Source organism: Neophocaena asiaeorientalis, unplaced genomic scaffold (assembly GCF_003031525.2).
Source record: "Neophocaena asiaeorientalis asiaeorientalis breed wild unplaced genomic scaffold, Neophocaena_asiaeorientalis_V1.1 scaffold4, whole genome shotgun sequence".
In the NCBI taxonomy this organism is placed as follows: Eukaryota; Metazoa; Chordata; class Mammalia; order Artiodactyla; family Phocoenidae; genus Neophocaena; species Neophocaena asiaeorientalis.
In genome coordinates, this window is record NW_020173682.1 from 733757 (window position 1) to 754569 (window position 20813).

The window sequence follows — 20813 nt, forward strand, 5'->3', positions numbered from 1 at the left end:
GGGGGGTAAAGAAAGAATAAGAGGGAGAGAGAGAGAAGAAAAAACAAACCCCATTACGGGTGATGCTAAAAATTTCAAATACCATCTGTGTAGAATTCAGTTCTTTGGCGTGGCGATTACTGAATAAGCTCTATGCTACACAGTTTTGGAATTTTTTCTTTTTTAAACAACAGTATGGTCAACTTTTTGAGTACCTGAATAATGATGTAAAGTAGATACAAAGGCCATCTTACAGCTGAGGAAACTGCGGTTAAGGAACTTGCCCAACATCACACAGCTGAGTTTACAGAGGTGGGATTTAAATCCAGGTTGTCTGATACCCACTGGAATGCTTTTAGCATTTTAGAAAGCCATTTTCTGATACCTGGAGGCATTCCAAAATTCCTCTCTTGTCCAGTATCTTTGATCACATTGATCAATTTACCTCTGTCCCTACTCTTTTGTTTTTAAAAATTACTATAAAATATGTATCTGAATACAAACCAAATATCCAAACTTTCCCCCACAAAAGAGATGTAAAAAACAAAATGAAACAAAACATAAAAACAACGCCACCCCCCAACCCAAATCCCCAGGAAACAAAACTATGGACTTTCTCTAAAGCCCATATGTAACACTTTATATAGGACCAGTACCTGATTGTCTTTAGGATCTGAGCACACACACTAGTGTTCATTTCCGTTTCTGAATTTGGGATTCTTCATTAAAGGGACCATGTAATTAGAGATGGTACGTCAAGGTCCTGCTTGAAATTAAAAGGAGAGGCTAACAGCTAAAAATATATTTTTGAACTTATTTTATATGTATGCTTGGCATCAAAATAATTATTGAGCTCCTTAGATCCTAAAGACTCTGAAGTAGAGACTAACTGCTCAGTGGGAATGACAGTCAATATCATATCCTTATTCCAATAAATTAAAAATAGTTAAAAGTAGACAAAGAGGTTAAAACACAGCTCTTTATGACCTCAGCCTTTTAAAAAGGTACTGGTAGTGGAGAGGGGGGGAAAGATTGCTTGACCTTCTGGAAGAACACCTCGAATCTGGTCTCAGTTCTCACAACTAGGCATGCAGCTCTGAAGAAGTGACCTAAACCCTCACAAGGTTGGTTTTTCTTAAGAACAAAATGGTGCTGGTCATCCCTGCTTATCTCCTAGGTTTATGGTAAGGTTTTTAATGAGACCACGCAGGTAAACTGCTTTATAAACTGTGATGCTTCATGCAAAGGCCAGCCATCATGATAATTACTATTTTTAGACAGGTCCTCAGTTACTAGTGGTCTTTTGAAACCTAAACCTGATTTATAAGTCACCTGTTTAGAACACTGAACATACAGTCTCACGGAGGCAATGCCGTAAATGGTGATTAGCCCGCAACTGCATGTAATTCACAAGATGCTGAAAGCAGGAGCTAACAGTGCTGATTACAGGTCTACCTACCTGACAGGCACGTGCAGACACCCGCGGTGGGAGCGAGGCTGAGGTGGGGAGGGTGAGACAGACACCAGAGTACTCACGGGTACCAGAACTTGGATTCTCTTCTCGTTAGCTTCCCTCTAGGTCAGTTTTTCTACAAATACTCTAAAGAGGGTGACAAACGGCAACTGTCACCACACCAGCCTCTGCTAAACGGAAACTGGAACTACCCAGAAACTTGTAAGTACTGTTAATATAGTAAGTGTTCTGAGAAAGCCAGATCTGTTCAGATCCTGAAATAAAAGTGTGCTATGTTGCGGGGAGGGGGGATCAAATCAGTAAATTAGCTGATTAGTTTGTGACTAAAAATGAAGAATTTTCTATTTTTAATCTTTCAGCTTCCTAGAGTGGACTGTCAATAGCTAAACCATAAACAGGGATATTCAAATGAGAAAGTGGAGTTTATTTTCTATGTAAGTCATAGACAGAAAGAGATAGCTTTTCTAAGATGACCGAACAAGTTTTGTTTGCTTCTTAACAATTCAGATTATAGTCCTGCTAAGTTGTCACACATAAAACCATATAGATGAAAACTAATTTATTTAATCAATAATTTTCTCTCTCTAGTAAAAACACAGCAAATTTATTTTCATATGTATTTCTCAGGACTCAATTCTGAAAAACTGCCACTGATCATTAAATTGTTTTAATATTGCCAATAAGATAATTTCCCTTGTAATTTAGTAGACAGAATGGAGCCTGCTACCTCATTAATGATTTTAAAAAATTGAAATTGCAAAAAGCAAACAAATCTACTACTTGTGACTATAAGATACTAAAGTTTAGTTTTGGTATCTTTATTCCTGACGGAGTTGTTTCAAACTGGCCTTCTAGATAACATCAGGCTCTTCAAGTCCACGTCTCCTACGGCTGTGAACACTCCTTCTTGCTTTCAAGGCGTTTCTCTATGCCTTTGTTCCTTCACAGTTATTATCTCCTAAGATATTCTGATACTCTCCTTGTACATTTCCTTTCTCAAGAAACTCATTCACTTCCAATTTCAGTTTCAGTTCTAAAATTCTCACTAAAGAAACTCATGCAGAGGGATCCAAAACGCCAGATTACAGAAAAGCCATACGTCTGGTTTGAGAATGGTCTGTAGTGGTCACACTGGGGTAAGCGTATGCTTGATATCTTGGACAAGCATTTCAAATCAAAATTAAGCAGCACTATAAAGACCTGACTGGAAACTCCGGAAAGACACCCAGTTTATCCATGCCACCTTACATACGTCAGCCTATAATGTATCCCACTCTAGAAGGAATCCTCCTCTCATACAGTAATTACTATCAGTATGGGTAGAAACATGTCACCTAACGTATCTTGAAACAGAGCAGACATTTACATATGTATGTGCATACCACTTCACGACCACTCTGCCCTGGGATACGAGGTACAGAAAAGGCAAACATCCAGAAGCAGGGTGAGAGATGGCAGGGGAAAAAAACCTAATACTTTAAATAAATCCTTAAGAGGAGGGTATGCCACAGGAAATCGCTTGACTCATTCTCTGAAATATATTTCTTTAAAATATAAATCCAAGCCTTGACCGTTAATTTCCTTGATTATTCCAATAACCATCACTTCTCTTTAGTACATGCTACATAATTACTTTTCTTGTGTCCTGGCTTTCCATTCAAGTCAAACACTTTGCTGGCTATTCCTGGTATATTTCTATCTTCTACCTCGTGTTCATAGGTATCATTTTCTCTTCTTTGTGCTTCCATTTGCCAACATGATCGTACGTCCTCAGGTCTCCACGATAGCTCTCTAGCTAATCTCAGTTCACTTTGATCACATTTCTTTTAATCTTATATTATTTATATCAATCTTATTTTCATTTTAACTTGCTACCGTTTCCAAAAACTGTACTTGATTAAGTTTGATCCTAACTCAAAATATATTAAAAGCATTTAGGAATAGAAATGATTTATTTCCTATCTTTTCCATCAGAGGATTCATACTGGTAAGAGAATGACTGTATTTGTCACCCTCTATGACATAGTTCAATGTGCTACATATCCCGTTCTTTTTTCTTTCTTTCTTTTTTTTTTGCGGTACGTGGGCCCCTCACTGCTGTGGGCCCCGCCTCCGCCGGTTGCGGAGCGCAGGCTCCGGACGCGCAGGCCCAGCGGCCATGGCTCACGGGCCCAGCCGCTCCGCGCCATGTGGGATCCTCCCGGACGGGGGCACGAACCCATGTCTCCTGCATCGGCAGGCGAACTCTCAACCTCTGCGCCACCAGGGAAGCCCAATGTGCTACATATCCCAATGATTCCAGCTGAATGTTAACTTACTATAAGACGAATTTCATTCAGTGGTGGGAAGATATAAAGGAGTAAATTACTTCTAAAGACTTGGAATGAAACGTTATTGGAAGTTTAAAAGATTATTAATTCCAAGAAGAAAGCAACACTTATTTTTCTTAAGTTAGGGAAAAGGCATAGCGGAAGAAGCTAACTGAAGGTCAACTCACCAATACCAGCACCAATTAACCTGAGGTGTAGAGAGAGAGGAACTCACATTTATGAAGTACCTACTATGTGTTAAGGACTGGGCAGGTGATTTCTACAATGCTATTCATTTAATCTTCATAATGACTCTCAAGAAACAGGTGGTTATTATCATCTGATATATAAGAAAACAGATTTATAGACTGAAAAGTAACTAAAGTTATATGGTTACTAAGATTCCTAGAATTTCTATGACTGAAATTTTTAGAGATGGAAAGAGTAGATCTCCAAGAGTTAAAAATTTCAAGACAGAAGAAAGTGTATTTATAAAGATAACTGAGTCCATTCAGGAGTTGATAAGGATTAACCCAACAACGTAGGTTCCTTCCTGGTAATTTACAATGGAACATTAGGCATGGCTCGGTTTTAAAGTTATACTGGAAAAGTCAGTGAGTTAGCTGTCATACTTTAGTCATAACCATTATCGAAGTACATAAATGCAAAGATGATTAAAATAACCTAGCTAACAATGACAGAGTTGACGCTGCAGTGACATATATGTGAACTTCTAAGACAACCTTTGTTAGTGCGGTAGAGAAGCTAAGCTCAGGCTCAAAAGAGAATCCTAAAGATGATTTTTCTTATCCTTCTTCTGTATTTTCTTCTGGCACAATTACACAGAAATATTCTGGGGAGTGACATCAGCAAGATGGAGGGCTAGGAGACCCCAACTCATGCCTCCCACACAAGAAGCCAACAAAAACAATAAACAGCACAAACTGAAGAAAACCCCCCAGGGAAAGTACTGGGCTACAAGGAAGCAGCAGAAAGCCCTGCGGAGCTCCAAAATAAATCAAGGATAGCTGCACAGGACAGTACGGGAAGTGTACTACCCGAGTCAAGCCATAACCTCGTCAAGAGCAGCCTGGCACCAGGAGGGATGGCCTCAGAGGAAGGTCGCCACACGGGGAAAGGAGAACCCCTGCAGGCCTCTCCGCTGGAGACATGTGCAGCCTTTGCTGCAGTGGTTTCCTACCAACGTTGCTCCCAGCTGGCGGAGCTGACCACAGTGCTTCCCAGCCCCTGCATCTACTCCCAGAGGCTAGAGTTGTCGCTCAGGAGACCTGCCCTCAGGGACCCCAGTCTCTGCTGTACCCTGCTCTCTGGAAAGACGTGCGCCTCAGCACCTCACCACATACAGGACTGGAGCTCTGGGCCTCATCCCTGGTTTCAGGGTAGTGGCTTTGTCCCACCATTACCAGCACAGTGTCTGCTGCCCTGGGCCCCGCCTACTGGATACCAGGTTATAGCTCTGACCCATCATCCTCAAGGATGCTACCATCACTGAGCCCTGCCCCACCGCCCCGAGGTTGAGGCGCTGACACATCAGTGCTGAGACTGGGCAGCACTGCCCTGAGCCCACTGCTGAAGCTCAGCTTTAACAGATCAGCACTGCAGTTGTGTTGCTGCTACTGCCTTGTGACGGCCGCGTGGGGCCAAAAGTGAGACTCCGACCCACCATCCCCAGTCTATGCTGCTACTGCAGCCTGGGCCCAAGCCACCACCACAGCTTGTCATCCCAGGGCCTGTGCCACTGTCACACACCCCCACACCCGTAACCACTATGGGGAGCCCCTGAAACTCAGGTCCCAGGTCCACGGAAGAGCTGTACGTATGTATACCGCAGACATCAGTGCCATACCTGCAGCAAGTGCACCTGTACCTCAGGACTACTGTGGTAGTTCTGTACGCACCGGATCCTAGGACCCTGGCTCTGTTACCCTGAATGAATAGCCAAAATGATCTTGAGAAAAAAAGAACAAAGCTGGAGGTAGCACACCTCCTGACTTCAAACTATATTACCAAACTATAGTAATCAAAACGGTATGGTATTGACCTAAAAACAGTCACACAGATCAAAGGAACAAAACAGAGAGCCCAGAGATAAACATACACTTAAATGGTCAATTAATTTACAACACAGGAGCCATGATATACAATGGAGAAAGGCCAGTCTCTTCAATAAGTGGTACTGGGCAAACTGGACCACTGTCTTACACCACACACAAAATTTGATCTATTTTGAGTTAAGACTTGAATGTAAGACCAGAAACATTAAAATTCTTATTATGTAGCAAACATAGGTGGTAAGCTCCATGACATCACTCTTGGCAATGATTTTTTGGATTTAACACCAAAAGTGGGGGAGTAGGTGAAATGAGTGAGTCATGGGGATGTAAGGTACAGCATGGTGATTACAGTTTATAATACTGTACTGCTTATTTGAAAGTCTCTAAGAGAACAAATTTTAAAAGTTCTCATCACATACATAAAAAATTTGTAATTATGTATAGTGATCAATGTTAATAGGCCTACTGAGGTGATCACTTTGAAATACATAGAAATATAAAATCATTATGTTGTGCACATGAAAGTAATATAATATTAAACATCAGTTACACCTTAAAAAAATAAAAATCCTGTGGTGGTGGTGTGTAAATCACTTTGAACTCTACCGTACAGGCTAAGAGACAAGGGTTAAAAATAACTACATCTACAATATTATGTTAATGGATACACAATATAAAGAGATGTATACTGGGACATCAAAATAAATTATGGAGGTCACGTAAATGCATTGAACTTTCTTATGTAACTGAAGTTAAGTTGTTGTTAGCTTAAAATAGTTACAAGACTAAGATGTGTTACAAAAGCCTCATGATAAAGAGCAAAAACCTATAATAGACGAACCATAAAGAGAAGAGAATCAAAGCATACTACTATAAAAGAAATCAAGTCACAAAGAAACCAACAGAAGAAGAATGAAACTACAGAACTACAAAACAATTAACAAAGTGGCAATAGTAAGTCCTTACCTATCAACATTTACTGTAAATGTAAATGGTTTTATTTCTCCAATCAAAAGACACAGAGTGGCTGAATGGGTAAAAGAACAAAACCCAACTCTATGTGAGTCTATAAAGACTCACTTAAGCTTCAAGGACATGGATAGGCTGAAAGTGATGAGACGAAAAAGATATTGCATACAAATGGAAAACAAAAGAGAACCGGGGTAGCCATCCTTATGTCAGACGAAATACCTTCTAATCAGAAACTGTAACAAGAGACAAAGAAGGTCATTATGTAATGATAAAGGGATGAATATATCGGGAGGATATAACAACTATAAACATATACGTACCATATACTGTAGCTCCTAAATGTACTAAATAATTATTAACAAATCTGAAGGGAGAACAGAGAGCAATGAAATAAAGTAGGGGGCTTCAGTACCCCACATTCAACAACAGTCTGATCATGCAGACAGAAAATCAGTACGGAAATAATGGATGTGAATTACACTTTAGACAGCATGTACCTAACAGACATATACTGAACACTCCATATACCAGCAGCAGAGTATGCATTTCTTCTCAAGTGTACAAAAAAGATTCTCCAGGATAGATCACATGATAGGGCATAAAACATGTCTTACCAAATTTAAAAGGACGGAAATCACACCCAGTATTTTTTCCTACCACAATGACAGGAAACTAGAAAAAAACCACAGGAAGAAAATGCAAAATATATGTAGATTAAACAACATGCTCCTGAACAACCAATGGGTCAAAGAAAAAATGAAAAGGGAAATCAAAAAATATCTTGAAACAAATGAAAACAGAAGCACAATGTATCAAAACTTAGGGATGCTGCAAAAGCAGTTTTAAGAAGGAAGTTTATACTGATAAATGCCTACATTAAGAAACAAAAAGACCTCAAATAAACAACCTCACGTTACACCTTCAGGAACTAAAAAAAGAAGAAAAACTACAACAGAGATATATGAAATAGAGAACAGAAATATAGAAAAAAGCAATAAAACTAACAGCTGATTTTCTGACAAGATAAACAAAACAGAATTAAAGAGGAGACACTGTAACTAGTACCACAGAAACACAAAGAGTCAGAAGAGACTGCTATGAACAATAACACACCAACAAATTGGACAAATGAGAAGAAATTGATTAATTCCTAGAAACATAAAACCTACTAAAACGGACTCATGAGGACAAAGAAAATCTTAACAGAGCAGTAACAAAAAGGAGACTGACAATGTAATCCAAAACCTTCCAACAAAGAAAAGTCCAGGAACAGATGGTTTCACTGGTGAATCTATGAAACAACTAAAGAGGAATTAATGCCAATCCTTCTACAAATCATCCAAAAAAGTAAAGATGAGGGGATACTTCCACATTCACTTTGAGACCAGCATTACTCTGATACCAAAGCCAAATACGGACCCTACAAGAAAAGAAAACATATCATAATCCCTGATGAATACAGATACAAAATATTAGCAAACTGAATTCAACAGCAGATTAAAAGGACCATACACTATGATCAAGTGGGATTTATTCCAGGGATGCAAGGATGGTTCAACATATGCAAATCAACAGATCTGACATACCACATTTATAAAAGAAAAAAATTGTATGATCATGTCAGTATGCAGAAAAGGCACTTGATATAATACAAAATCCTTTCATAATAAAAACGCTAAAAAATATGGTACAGAAGGAATGTTCCTCAGTGTAATAAAGGCCATAAACAACAAACCTACAGCTAATATCATACTCAGTGGTGAAAAGTTAAAATCCTTTCCTATGAGAACAGGAAAAAGACAGGATTGCCCACTTTTGCCATTTCTATTCAGCATATTATTGGAAGTCCTAGCCATAGCAATTCGGAACAAAAAGGAAATAAAAGGCATTCATATTGGAAAGGTGAAAGTAAAATGATCTCTGTTTGTGGATAACTTGGTCTTATATATAAACCCTAAAGACTCCACTAAAAAACTGTTAGAAAAATGATTTCAGTAAATTTGGAAGATACAAAATCAACATACTGTTATCAGTTGCATTTCTATACACCAACAAGAACTATCTGAAAGTGAAATTTAAAAAGCAATTGCATTTACAATAGCATCAAAAACAATGAAACGCTCAGGCACACGTTTAACCAAAGAGGTGTAAGACACTGAAAACTGTAAGACACTGATGAAAGAGACTGAAGAAAACACAAATGGAAGGATACACTGTGCTCATGGATTATATCAAGAATTAATAGTGTTAAAATGTCCATACTACCCAAAGTGATCTACACAGTCAATGCAATCCGTACCAATATTCCAGTGACATTTTTTCACAGAAATAGAAAAAATTATTCCAGAATTTATTTGGAACCGCAAAAGATACTGCACCATCAAAGCCATCTTGAGAAAGAAGAACAAAGCCAGAGGCATCGTGTTACCTGATTTCAAGCTATACTGCAAAGCTCTAATAATCAAAAGAATATGCTACTGGCATAAAAACAAGCACATAGCCCAGTGTAACAGAATAGTAAGCCCTGACATAAATTCATGAATATATGGTCAGCTAATTTTTGATCAGAGTGCCACGAACATACAATTGGGAAAGGATAGTCTCTTCAATAAATGGTGTTGGGAAAAATGGATATCCACATGCAAAAGAATGAAACTGGACCCCTATCTTACAGTATTCACAAAAAAACACTTTGAAATGGATCAAACAGCTAGGTGTAAGACTTCAAACTGTAAAGCTACTAAAAGAAAATGTAGGGGAAAAGGTCCTCGCCATTGGTCTTGGCAGTGATTTCTTGGATAAGACAGCAAAAGAACAGGCAGCAAAACTAAAATAAACAAGTGGGACTGCATTAAACTAAAGAGGTTCTGCACAGCAAAGGAAATAATAAAATTGCAACCTATAGAGTGGAAGAAAATACTTGCAAGCCATGTATCTGATAATAGGTTAATACACAAAATATATAAAGCAAAATATATAAAGACCTCAAGAGCAAAAACACAAATAATTCAATTAAAAAGTTAGCAATGGACCTGAATAGACATTTTTCTAAAGAAGACATACAAATGGCCGATAGGTATATGAAAAAATGTTCAATATCACTAATCATCAGGAAAATGCAAATCAAAATCATAATGAGGTATCACCTCACACCTGTTAGGATGAACTTTATCAAAAAGACAGGAGACTGGATTTCCCTGGTGGTCCAGTGGTTAGGACTACGCGCTCCCAATGCAGGGGGCACGGGTTTGATCCCCGGTCAGGGAAGATCCACATGACACATGGCATGGCCAAAAAAAAAAAGACGAGATTAAATGTTGGTGAATTTGTGAAGAAAGGGGAAACCTTCTGCACTGTTGGTGAAAATATAAAATGGTATCTCTATTAAAGAAAACAGTACAGAGATTCTTCAAACAATTAAAGACAGAACTACCATATGATTCAGCAATTCCACTCCTGGGTATACATCTGAAGGTAGTGAAGTCAGTAGTTCAAAGAGATATCTGCACAATCACTGCAATGTTATTTACAACAGCCAAGCTACGGAAACAGCCTAAGTGTCTGTCAGTGGACACAGACGACACTGTTTATGCGTGTGTACACACACAGGGGATATTATTTAGCCATGACGAAGAGGGAAATCCTACCTTTTGTGACAACATGGATAAACCTTGAGGACGTTACGCTAAGTGAAGTAAATCAGACGTAGAAAGACAAATACCGTATGATATCACTTATATGTGGAATCTAGAAAAGCTGAATTTGTAAAAACAGAGTAGAGTGGTGGTTACCAGGGGCTTGAGGTCGGCTAATTGGGGAGATGTTGTTTAAAGGTAGAAACTTGCAACTAGTAGATAAATAAGTTCTGGAGAACTAATGAACAGCAATGGTGATTATAGTCAACAACACTGTATTATAAACTTCAAAACTGTTAACAGATCAGATCTTAACTGTTTTCACCACAAAAAAGAAGTAATTATGTGATGTGGTAGAGGTGTTATACCTAATGCTAAAATAGTAATCATTTTGCAATATATAAATATATCAAAGCAACATGTTGTATACCTTAAACTTACAGAATGTTATATGTCAATTATATCTCAATTATTAAAAAAAGAAATATTCTGAAACATTTATTCATCTGAATAAATAAATAAATGACTTAAGCTCTTTGAAAAGTTATTCAAGAGGTGGTATTTTTCCCTATTTAACACCATCAGAGATCAAGATTCAAGTAATCATAACTTTAGTACCACAAGAAACACAAAACCCTTACACCATGTGAGAATATGATGATCACTGAAGTTTCCTATTTTTTTTGGTTCCCATTTTCACCATTTCCTATTTAAAAATTTCAAGAAATGCAAGCCTACATTTCTTTCAATAATCCCATAACTCTTTAAAAATAAAACTCAGGAAAGTATCAATATATTTCAAACATATGAAAATATAAAACAGAGGCAATGTTAATAAAAAATAAAATCTTTTACCTTCTGGATCATAAGTTTGAAAAACTCTTCTGGCTTGTTCTGAAGGAGCCTCAGGGGCAACTAAAGCCATATCCTGAAAACATAAAAAAGCATGCTATCAACGAGCTACAATATAATGGCATTGAAAATAATGACTGATAGTTTTGCTTTATATTATTGTCCAAGTAAAAAATCTAACTGGAAGCATACTCTAGCTTTCAAATATTTAAAAATTAAATCCAGAGATATGACAGCAAACAATTACATAGGAATGCAATTGAAATTTACTACTTTAGGAAGTATGTTACATCAATACCCAGGCACAGATCAATAATCAAGTTCTGCATGTTCAGAATTTTAACTTTTATTAAAGGAAATATCGAAAAGGCGGATTTCTTTTTCCCGTAAAACTAACTCTCTATCATGACTAGTTTCTTTACAAAGTAAGCAATATTACAATTTACCAAAAATAAGCACAGAATTCACTGTTATCTTGGACTCTTCACAAACCTTTACTCCACATATATCAACCATTATGAAACTCTACACTTGACTGACATGAAACTAGAATCTAGGTTCTAATTGTTTTCCTCTATTCGTAAATCTGGTCCAAGCATCTGCCTGTAATTGTGTTCACTCAGACACACCTCATCAGAGAACAAGTTTCCAAGCATCCCTTTTTACCATCCTGAATCCTTTATAAGAAGTGGGTATAAAGGGAACATATCTCAACATGATAAAAGCTATTTATGACAAATCCACAGCCAACATAATACTCAATGGTGAAAAGCTAAAAGCCTTCCCGCATATAAATTAATGAACTTAGAACGCTCCCTCAACAACATACACAAAAATAAACTCAAAATGGCTTAAAGACTTTAATATAAGACATGACACTATAAAACTCCTAGAAGAGAACACAGGCAAAAAAACACTGACATAAACCACAGCAATGTTTTCTTAGGTCAGTCTCCCAAGGCAATAGAAATAAAAGCAAAAATAAACAAATGGGACCTAATCAAACTTGTAAGCTTTTGCACAGCAAAGGAAACCATAAAGAAAAAAAAAAGACAACCTACAGAATGGGAGAAAATATTTGCAAATGATGCAGCTGACAAGAGCTCAATTTCCAAAATATACAAACAGCTCATACAACTCAATAACAAAAAAACAACCCACTCAAAAAATGGGCAGAAGACCTAAATAGACATTTCTCCAAAGAAGATATACAGATGGCCAATAGGCACATGGAAACATGCTCATCGCTAATTATCAGAGAAATGGATTCAGAACTACAATGAGGTACAACCTTGCACAAGTCAGAATGGCCACATCATTAAAATGTCTACAAATAATAAACGCTGGAGAGGGTGTCGAGAAAAGGGAACCCTCCTGCACTGCTGGTGGGAATGTAAATTGGTGCAGCCACTATGGTGAACAGTGTGGAGGTTCCTTAAAAAACTAAAAATAGAAGTACCATACGACCCAGCAATCCCACTCCTGGGCATATATCCGGGGAAGCCCATGGTTTGAAAGGATACATGCACCCCCACGTTCATAGCAGCACTGTTTACAGGAGCCAAGACATGGAAGAAACCTAAATGCCCATTCACAGATGAATGGATAAAAAGATGTGCTGTATACATACACACACACACACACACACACACACAAACAAAATGGAATACTACTTAGCCATAAAAAAGAATGAAACAATGCCGTCTGCAGTAACATGGATGCACCCAGAGATTATCATACTAAATTAAGCCAGAAAGTCAAATACTGTATGATATCACTTATATGTGCAATCTAAAATATGATACAAATGAACTTATTTACAAAACAGAAACAGACTCACAGACACAGAAAACAAACTTATGGTTACCAAAGGGGAAAGGGGGTGTGGGAGGGATAAATTCGGAGTTTCGGATTAGCTGATACAAACAACTATATATAAAATAGATAAACAACATGGTCTTCTGTACAGCATGGAGAACTATATTCAATATCCTGTAATAAACCATAATGGAAAAGAATATGAAAAAGAGTACATATATTTGTGTAACTGAATCGCTTTGCTGTACACCAGAAACTAACTCAACATTGTAAATCAACTATACTTCAATAAAAAAAAAAAAAAAAAAAAAAAGTTGTGGGGTATAAAAGTCAAAAAGAATTTAAATTGCTGTTTCTCTGTGGAAATACATTTTTGTAAGAAATGCACCAATTAACTTTTGTCCTAATCATCCTGCCCTTACCTCAAAGATGAATAAACTCTAAGAGTCAATTAGAGTAGTTATTTTTTAAAACTTAATTAATTAATTTTTGGCTACGTTGGGTCTTCGTTGCTGCGTGCGGGCTTTCTCTAGTTGTGGTGAGCAGGGGTTACTCTTCCCTGTGGTGCGCGGGCTTCTCTTGTTGGTGGCTTCTCTTGTTGCAGAGCACGAGCTCTAGGTGCGTGGGCTTCAGTAGTTGTGGCATGTGGGCTCAGTAGCTGTGGTACTTGGGCTCGGTAGCTGGGGCTAGCGGGCTCTAGAGCGCAGGCTCAGTAGGTGTGGCGCACGGGGTTAGTTGCTCTGCAGCATGTGGGATCTTCCTGGACCAGGGCTTGAACCCGTGTCACCTGCATTGGCAGGCAGATTCTTAACCACTGTGCCACCAGGGAAGCCCCTAGAGTAGTCCTTACTGGGCCATGCCTGAACACCTCCTCGATAGTATGTTCGGTTCATACAGGAGCGGAAATCAAATGGGTACGGGAATCAAAACAACGGAATATATACAAGCTCCTGCACAGTTTTAATGTGTTAAAATAAATGATGAAGTACTTTTTAAAATCTGTTATTTTATAACATAGTAAAATTTGGTAATGTACAATTATTTCCCTTTTACCATCCTGTGTTAGCAACTTTTAGGGTCTCCTTTTCGTGCATTTTCAATGTTATTTTGTAGATAATACACATGTCAAAGGACATGCTTTCATCTGGTTCAACCTTCAATGCCTTTCTGATTTTATGATCCAGTTCTTTACTGCTGGACACTTGGATTGTGTCTAATCTTTTGCCATAACCAATGCTGCACCAAAGAAACTTGAACATGTAATTTCATACATGAACAGTTGTATCTGTAGGACAGAGTTCCAGAGTAGGATTGCTGGGCCAAAGAAAGAAGGCATTTAAAATTCTGGTAGAATACTGCCAGATTCTTGGGTTAACTTTGTTCATTTAACCTATTTTTAACAATATTTCTTAAAGTGCTTTTCTGTGTCCAATACATCACCAGGACAGTCTTAGCTCTATAATTACCTTTATATCAAGGCTAGGATTGCAGCATCAGCTCTCAGATTTAGGGAGCAATTACTAGCACAGGGCTGTCATTATTATTACTCCTTAGCTTCTTTTACCACTCCCAAACCTTAATTGCAAACATTTCTACATGGATTCCAGAATAAGCTTTAGCCCCCTGAACTACTTCCAACTCTCCTTTCTTTTTTCAATTCTTCCCTTTAGAATGGATGTTGGAATTTGTGGATGAGTGCTGTCACTGAAATTCTCTTGGAGGAGAAAGTATACAGCTGTAGACGAGATTTTACACAAGGGGGAGCATTTGGAGACACAAGATGAAGATATAGTCATTCTTCCTATTCACAATCTGTTGCATTTCAACCTGTATTACTAGTAAGTGATGAGCCAAAGTCTGAAATGAGTTTTAAGACACTACTTCAAATTTTCTAAATATTAATTAAAAGCATGATCTAAATAGTAGGAAAGGGAATATTGTTTTTCTTGGTCAAAATAAAACAAACACTCTTTTGGGGGAAGAGGTGGCAGAGAATATAAATGAAGCATCATTTTAATCTTCCTACAAAGTGAAGTTTTGGGAAATTACTACCATTTATAAAGTTGGGGGAACAAGGAAGTTTCCATTTTTAGCCAGAGAAAAAGGTCTGCATCAAATTCTCTGGCGATTAAAGATTTCAAAAAAAAAAAAAAAAAACAAAAGTAACGTGAACTACCTGATGCCTCATCTCTAAGTTCCAAGTGCTACAAATAAAAAATATACTGTGCTTACGTAGAAAAAAATTAAACTTAATAAAATGTTCACTGCTTATCATCTGCCTCTGGTTATGAACATATAAAAAAATTAGGCTTCAGAAAATGTGTTCTTAGCTCTTGTTCGAATAGGCCTGGCCTGATACAGAAAGATCAGTTGAAGCCTAGGGAAAACTCCTGGCGTACTCTGGTTTAACAAGTGTTCATTTAGAGTAAGGGCTGCCACATGTTTTCTGTAGTGGGCCAAAAAGTAAATATTTTTGGCTTTGCAGGCCATAAGGTAGCATGCTAATACAATGCATAGGCAGCAAGATGGTACGATATATAAACAAATGCACATGGCTGTGTTCCAATAAATTACAAAATAGGTGGTAGGGCTTGATTTGGCCTGTGGGCCATAGTTTGCTGACCCATGATTTAGAGAGTATATTATATTTTTTCCCCAAATGCTCTAACACTGAGTAAACATGCCTTCTTTTGACTCATCTGCAGATATAATGATATCTTAATCACCTTACTAGGTTTTACCAAGATGATATTTTGGGTCTCATCTGAGAGAGAAAAGAGGGTAGGAAGTTCTAGCTGGCAGGAACAGAATCATGAGAGGCAGAAAGATGTGAATTAGTGTAGCACAAGGCGAACTGACAGAGCTGAAGAGGACTGAGAACTGTGAGAGGCAAGGAGTAGTTAGGCAGGGAAATCGGTGTTGATGGGAGAACGAACTGACTCTGAACGTGCAGGGTTTGCAGGTGATGCACGTGGCTGTCTTAATGCTCGGCACACTGCGATCACCCAGGGCTGCCCATCGTAGGCTTCTCATGCGCCAGGAGAAAGAGGCCATGGGCCCTAGAGGAGGTCAAGGCTGGAGAGCCTGCCAGGTAAGACACGGAAACAGGCAGGTGAACGCAGATTACTTCAAAGATGTCAGAATAGAGTATTTCCAAAAAGGAATTTAGAGAAGTTCTTGCTTGAAGCTTAAAAGTGTGAAACAAGTATCTCAAAACGCTGTGAGGAAACAACAAAAAACCTCCAGATGTAAACTACCGAAACAGAAATTCCTTTTTTCCTCTCCAAATACAACCCAGTGGAAGTGGTCAGGTTCCACATAATAAAACCATCAACTCTAACTGTCATGACTAATAAAGCAAATTGTGTCTTGAACGATTAAGAAACAAAAATCTTGCTTGCTCCTTTGGTCTCAGTGATATACTAATAGCTAATATGCTAAACTCCTTAGGAATTAACCATTCTTAATCATATCACTTATTTTAAGATGTGTTTATACAAGAGGGGTGGAAAAAAAACAAAGGCCAAAACAAAGAAGATTACAGTAAATTCTAATGAAAACATTCCAAAAGTTTTCATCCACAAATCAAAACCAGTACAATCTTCCAAACTGATTATTGCTTGCTTATTCTGAATGTTTACAATGCTTTTTAGATTATTATAGAAAAAGATCTCTTAGTTAAAGCTTGTTTAAATTTATATAATGTTTAAACGTTCATAGATGAAATCAGGACAAGTTACGAGACCACCTTCTATTCCCATGAAAGTGCTTCATCCTGAACTCCTTTCACCTTTCTAATTCGATTTAAAATAACAAATTCCAACACTCACTTTTACCAATTTATTTAACTTAAACACTTCTGAACAAGGCTTCCGGTTTAAGACCTGGAGCAGAATGATCCATGTAGTAATTTTGGTAATATATTAATATTATATATATTTCATACTTGCATAGCAAGTTTGAACAGCAAGTATAGAATTCCATTAATTGAGAAAGCGTCCTTTACAACCTTAAGATATACAACTCGTGTGAGATATTAACTGCCAAATTTTTCTCATTGCACATGAAATGATTTAACTAGAAAGGATAAAGTAAAACAGAACTCTTACTGTGTAGGTGTGAATAAATAATACAAAGAAGAGGGTTCTACCCTCAGATTTTCCATTTCCAAGACTTAATTGGCAATAGCTTTTAGATTACATATTTATTTTTCCCATATAACTATCCACACGGCCATAATGTTTTGATACTGTCAAGCCTATTAGATGACATAAAGACCTAGTCTATACATTTAATGTCACAATCTAATGGAAGAGAGAAAAATACGTTCCTATGTTTCCACAAATATTATTATCTTAAAATTACCTTCTCAAATAACATTCAAACATACATTAATCCCCCACCCTCAAAAAACTGTTGAGTTATAAATAAGTAGAGATTCCAATGATGTAATTCCAAATTATCTAAGTCAGCAAGGGTACTTGTAAGCATTTTCTTTTTTTTCATCCCCAGTTGTAGCACTTAGGAGAAGACTTCACTGTGTACTGCACCTGAAACTCTTTAACGTACTCCCACTAGCAAGAGATTCTAAACATGAGTCTAATATTTAAATAACATTTTAATTCACTATGCTTTTAAACTCTGATTTATCATCAACATTATTTTTACTTTAAAAGTAGTTCTCTACATTAGTCAAATATAATCAGATGCTTTCATCACAGGACTGTTAGGGCAAACAACCCCTTCTCAGCCAATTTACTGGTCAACAGGGATTGCTAAACAATATAGCATTTAAAATTATCTACCCTCACCCAACTTCCCTTAACTGGCAAAGTGTTACAGAAGAGAAGAGGGGGGAAAAAATCCCCCAAAAGCCAACAAACAAACCAAAAAACCACCAAGGTGTAACGGGACTATCTAATATCCTAGAGTCATGAAACAAGTATCTTTTTCATGTAGCACTGTCTGTTCACCATAAACCTTTTAAACTGTTGTAAAATTAGCTACCCTTCTAAACACCTACAGAAATATAAGGAAGGCCCATGTTCAGCTCGTTAGCTAGGTTTAAGCATGTAGCTCATTACTGGAAAGGTCTTTAAAGCTTATTTGTTCTACCTTTCATCATCATCAGGGGCAATCTGCTGTCAGGAGTGATCAGGGGCCTCTGAGAACTTTGTCTTCAGGAATGATCAGGCACACAGAAATGACACTCTAGCGTGCAGACAACATCGGATAGTGCTGTTAAGAGTCCTTCCAAAAAAATAAGAACGTTAACTGGTATATAATTTCCCTTTAGGCTTTAAGTAAAATTTTGCTTTAAAAATCACTTTATTGGGCTTCCCTGGTGGCGCAGTGGTTGAGAGTCCGCCTGCCGATGCAGGGGACGCGGGTTCGTGCCCCGGACCGGGAAGATCCCACGTGCCGCGGAGCGGCTGGGCCCGTGAGCCATGGCCGCTGAGCCTGCGCGTCCGGAGCCTGTGCTCCGCAACGGGAGAGGCCGCAACAGTGAGAGGCCCGTGTACCGCAAAAAAAAAAAAAAAAAAAATCACTTTATTGTATGTTCCATATTGACTCTTCACTAACTACCTAGGAAAATAATTTGGGAACCCGTGTGAAACATATTGTAAATCAGTTGTCAAATGCTCTCAAGTATATAATGTTCTTCAGTGCCAGTGTTAGAAACAGAATTCAGTTAATGCCATTAATTGCAAGTAGGTAGGACAGTGGTCTTTTTTCTTACTCTTCCATGATTTCCCAAACAATGCGCAAAAGGCCCAGCTACTCCAAAACAGCCCACTGCTGACTTGTGTTGTGTCAGCAGAGAAGTCAGGGTAGGAAACATAAAGCAAAGCCCTTTGGGATTCTTTCTACACAGGAACATACACTCTAAATGTGTGAGTGAAACAAGGTAGTAGGAGGAAAGTCTCCGACAGAAATGATCTGCCATGATCATTACAATTATTAATATTAATCACTGGACTTCTTTTTCTCCCTATTGCCACGACTGTACAACTCACAGTAGGGACCCCTCTAGCCTTTCTCCAGTGGTTTCTGCCAGAGAATTCATCCCTCAGGCCCAAGGCGTCCACTCTCTTATGCATCCAGAATCACTTTCTGTGTTCTCTCGTTTACTATGAAGAACCAGACCGAGAGAAGCTCTTTGCCATTTAACTACTGTATGTCATCAAAGAAACAGCTAACACAGCCATTACTCTCTAGGCACATGGACACCTACAAAAATTCAAGAAAAATGATTATCTGACTTTTTTAAATGGTAGAAATACTATATAATCACCTGGGCAAAAATCAATCTGACAGTCAAAAATTCCTCCTTATTTCTAGGCAAAGACTCTTTATATCCTTTAAATTAAACTCTGTTAAATCACCTGGACCCACAGTTACCCATGGTGGTAGATTTGGTACTGTTGTTCTCAATTCCTTGCGCTTCCCTGTAAGAGTACAATCACTGCATTTTGCTATGGGACCCGTAGTACCTCTTTGTGGGTGTCTACTTCCTAGCCGCACTGACATCAGGGATTAGCCAGGTGCCTTTTTTGGCCAGAGAAATACAAGCAGAAGCGACATTCTGCCAGCTCCCGGAAGAAGCTTTAAGTGCCATCAGTGGCTGGGCCAGGCATCTTCCTCTTCTCCCTCTGCCAGGAGAACTGCCCCTTCCTGACAGAGGCTACTCCTCGGTCCAGATCACAGCAGGGGAGAGGCACCTGGAGGACACGTGCAGCCAGCATACAAATTAAGAGAAAGAAGCTTCGGTGTGTGTGTGTGGGGAGAGGGCTATAGTGGGAACAGTTTGCCCCAGCACGGTTTGCAAAAAGACGGTGCACTGTTTGCGGTTTAAACATAATAAAACTCACTTTGTCGAATTCCTCTTTACCATCATCCCATGCAGGCAGTTCTAGACAATTTCAGTGGTCAAACATCCCACCTACCTGGGGTGGACTGCTCTCATTGCCTCCCCTCCCCACTTCTTGACTACTACTGCGTAAATCACTCAAATTTTAGGATTGTTTGTGACTTCAGGAAGCTGGCAAAAAGAATTAAACCCTAATATTCTGGCTGGGGTTTCAGCTCGCTTATGTCACATGTATAATATCTGCTCGTCCCATTCAAACTTGACCTATTTTTTCCTCTTCTATTCCTCCATGCTACCCACTGACACTGATTTTAACAATACAAGCTGCATATGGAGAATCTCCACGTATACACACTTCCTGTGTTTCCTATGAAAATGGATGCCTAGAAAGATGACTGACATAGTAGTCCACACAACACTGGTCATTTAAGCTTGGTAGGCTTGGATTAGTATAAATGCAAAGTGAGGGACCTCCCTGACCCTACATTCCCCCAAATCCTACCTCTTTTTCTATTATTTTAAACAGGGTTTGACTGTGAAAAACAGTGAAAATACTCAATTTTTAATACTCTTAAGTTTTATCAAGCTTCACAGAGAAGTTCTTACTGTTCATTAAGTAACTGTTCTACTTCCACGAATAGGCTTTACATTCATGACTTGAATGTTCACGTTTAGCCTTTCATATCAAGATAAGCATGCAAACATAGTATAGATGGGGGCTTCACTGGTGGTGCAGTCATTGAGAGTCCGCCTGCCGATGCAGGGGACACGGGTTCGTGCCCCGGTTTGGGAAGATCCCACGTGCTGCAGAGCGGCTGGGCCCGTGAG

General features: G+C 38.5%; 1 protein-coding gene and 1 long non-coding RNA gene across 2 annotated transcripts in view; one reads left to right on the plus strand and one right to left on the minus strand.

Annotated features, from left to right (window-relative positions):
* Nucleotides 1-5888, plus strand: part of LOC112402894 (uncharacterized) — a 7282-nt gene extending 1394 nt beyond the window's left edge. The window contains exons 2-3 of the long non-coding RNA XR_003003783.1: nucleotides 1548-1654; nucleotides 4609-5888. This is a non-coding gene — a long non-coding RNA (uncharacterized LOC112402894). The remainder of the gene's footprint in view (nucleotides 1-1547; nucleotides 1655-4608) is intronic.
* Nucleotides 1-20813, minus strand: part of MINDY3 (MINDY lysine 48 deubiquitinase 3) — a 94567-nt gene that overhangs the window by 13437 nt on the left and 60317 nt on the right. The window contains exon 11 of the mRNA XM_024750088.1: nucleotides 11300-11372. Within this exon, the coding sequence (XP_024605856.1) occupies nucleotides 11300-11372 (73 nt within the window). The remainder of the gene's footprint in view (nucleotides 1-11299; nucleotides 11373-20813) is intronic.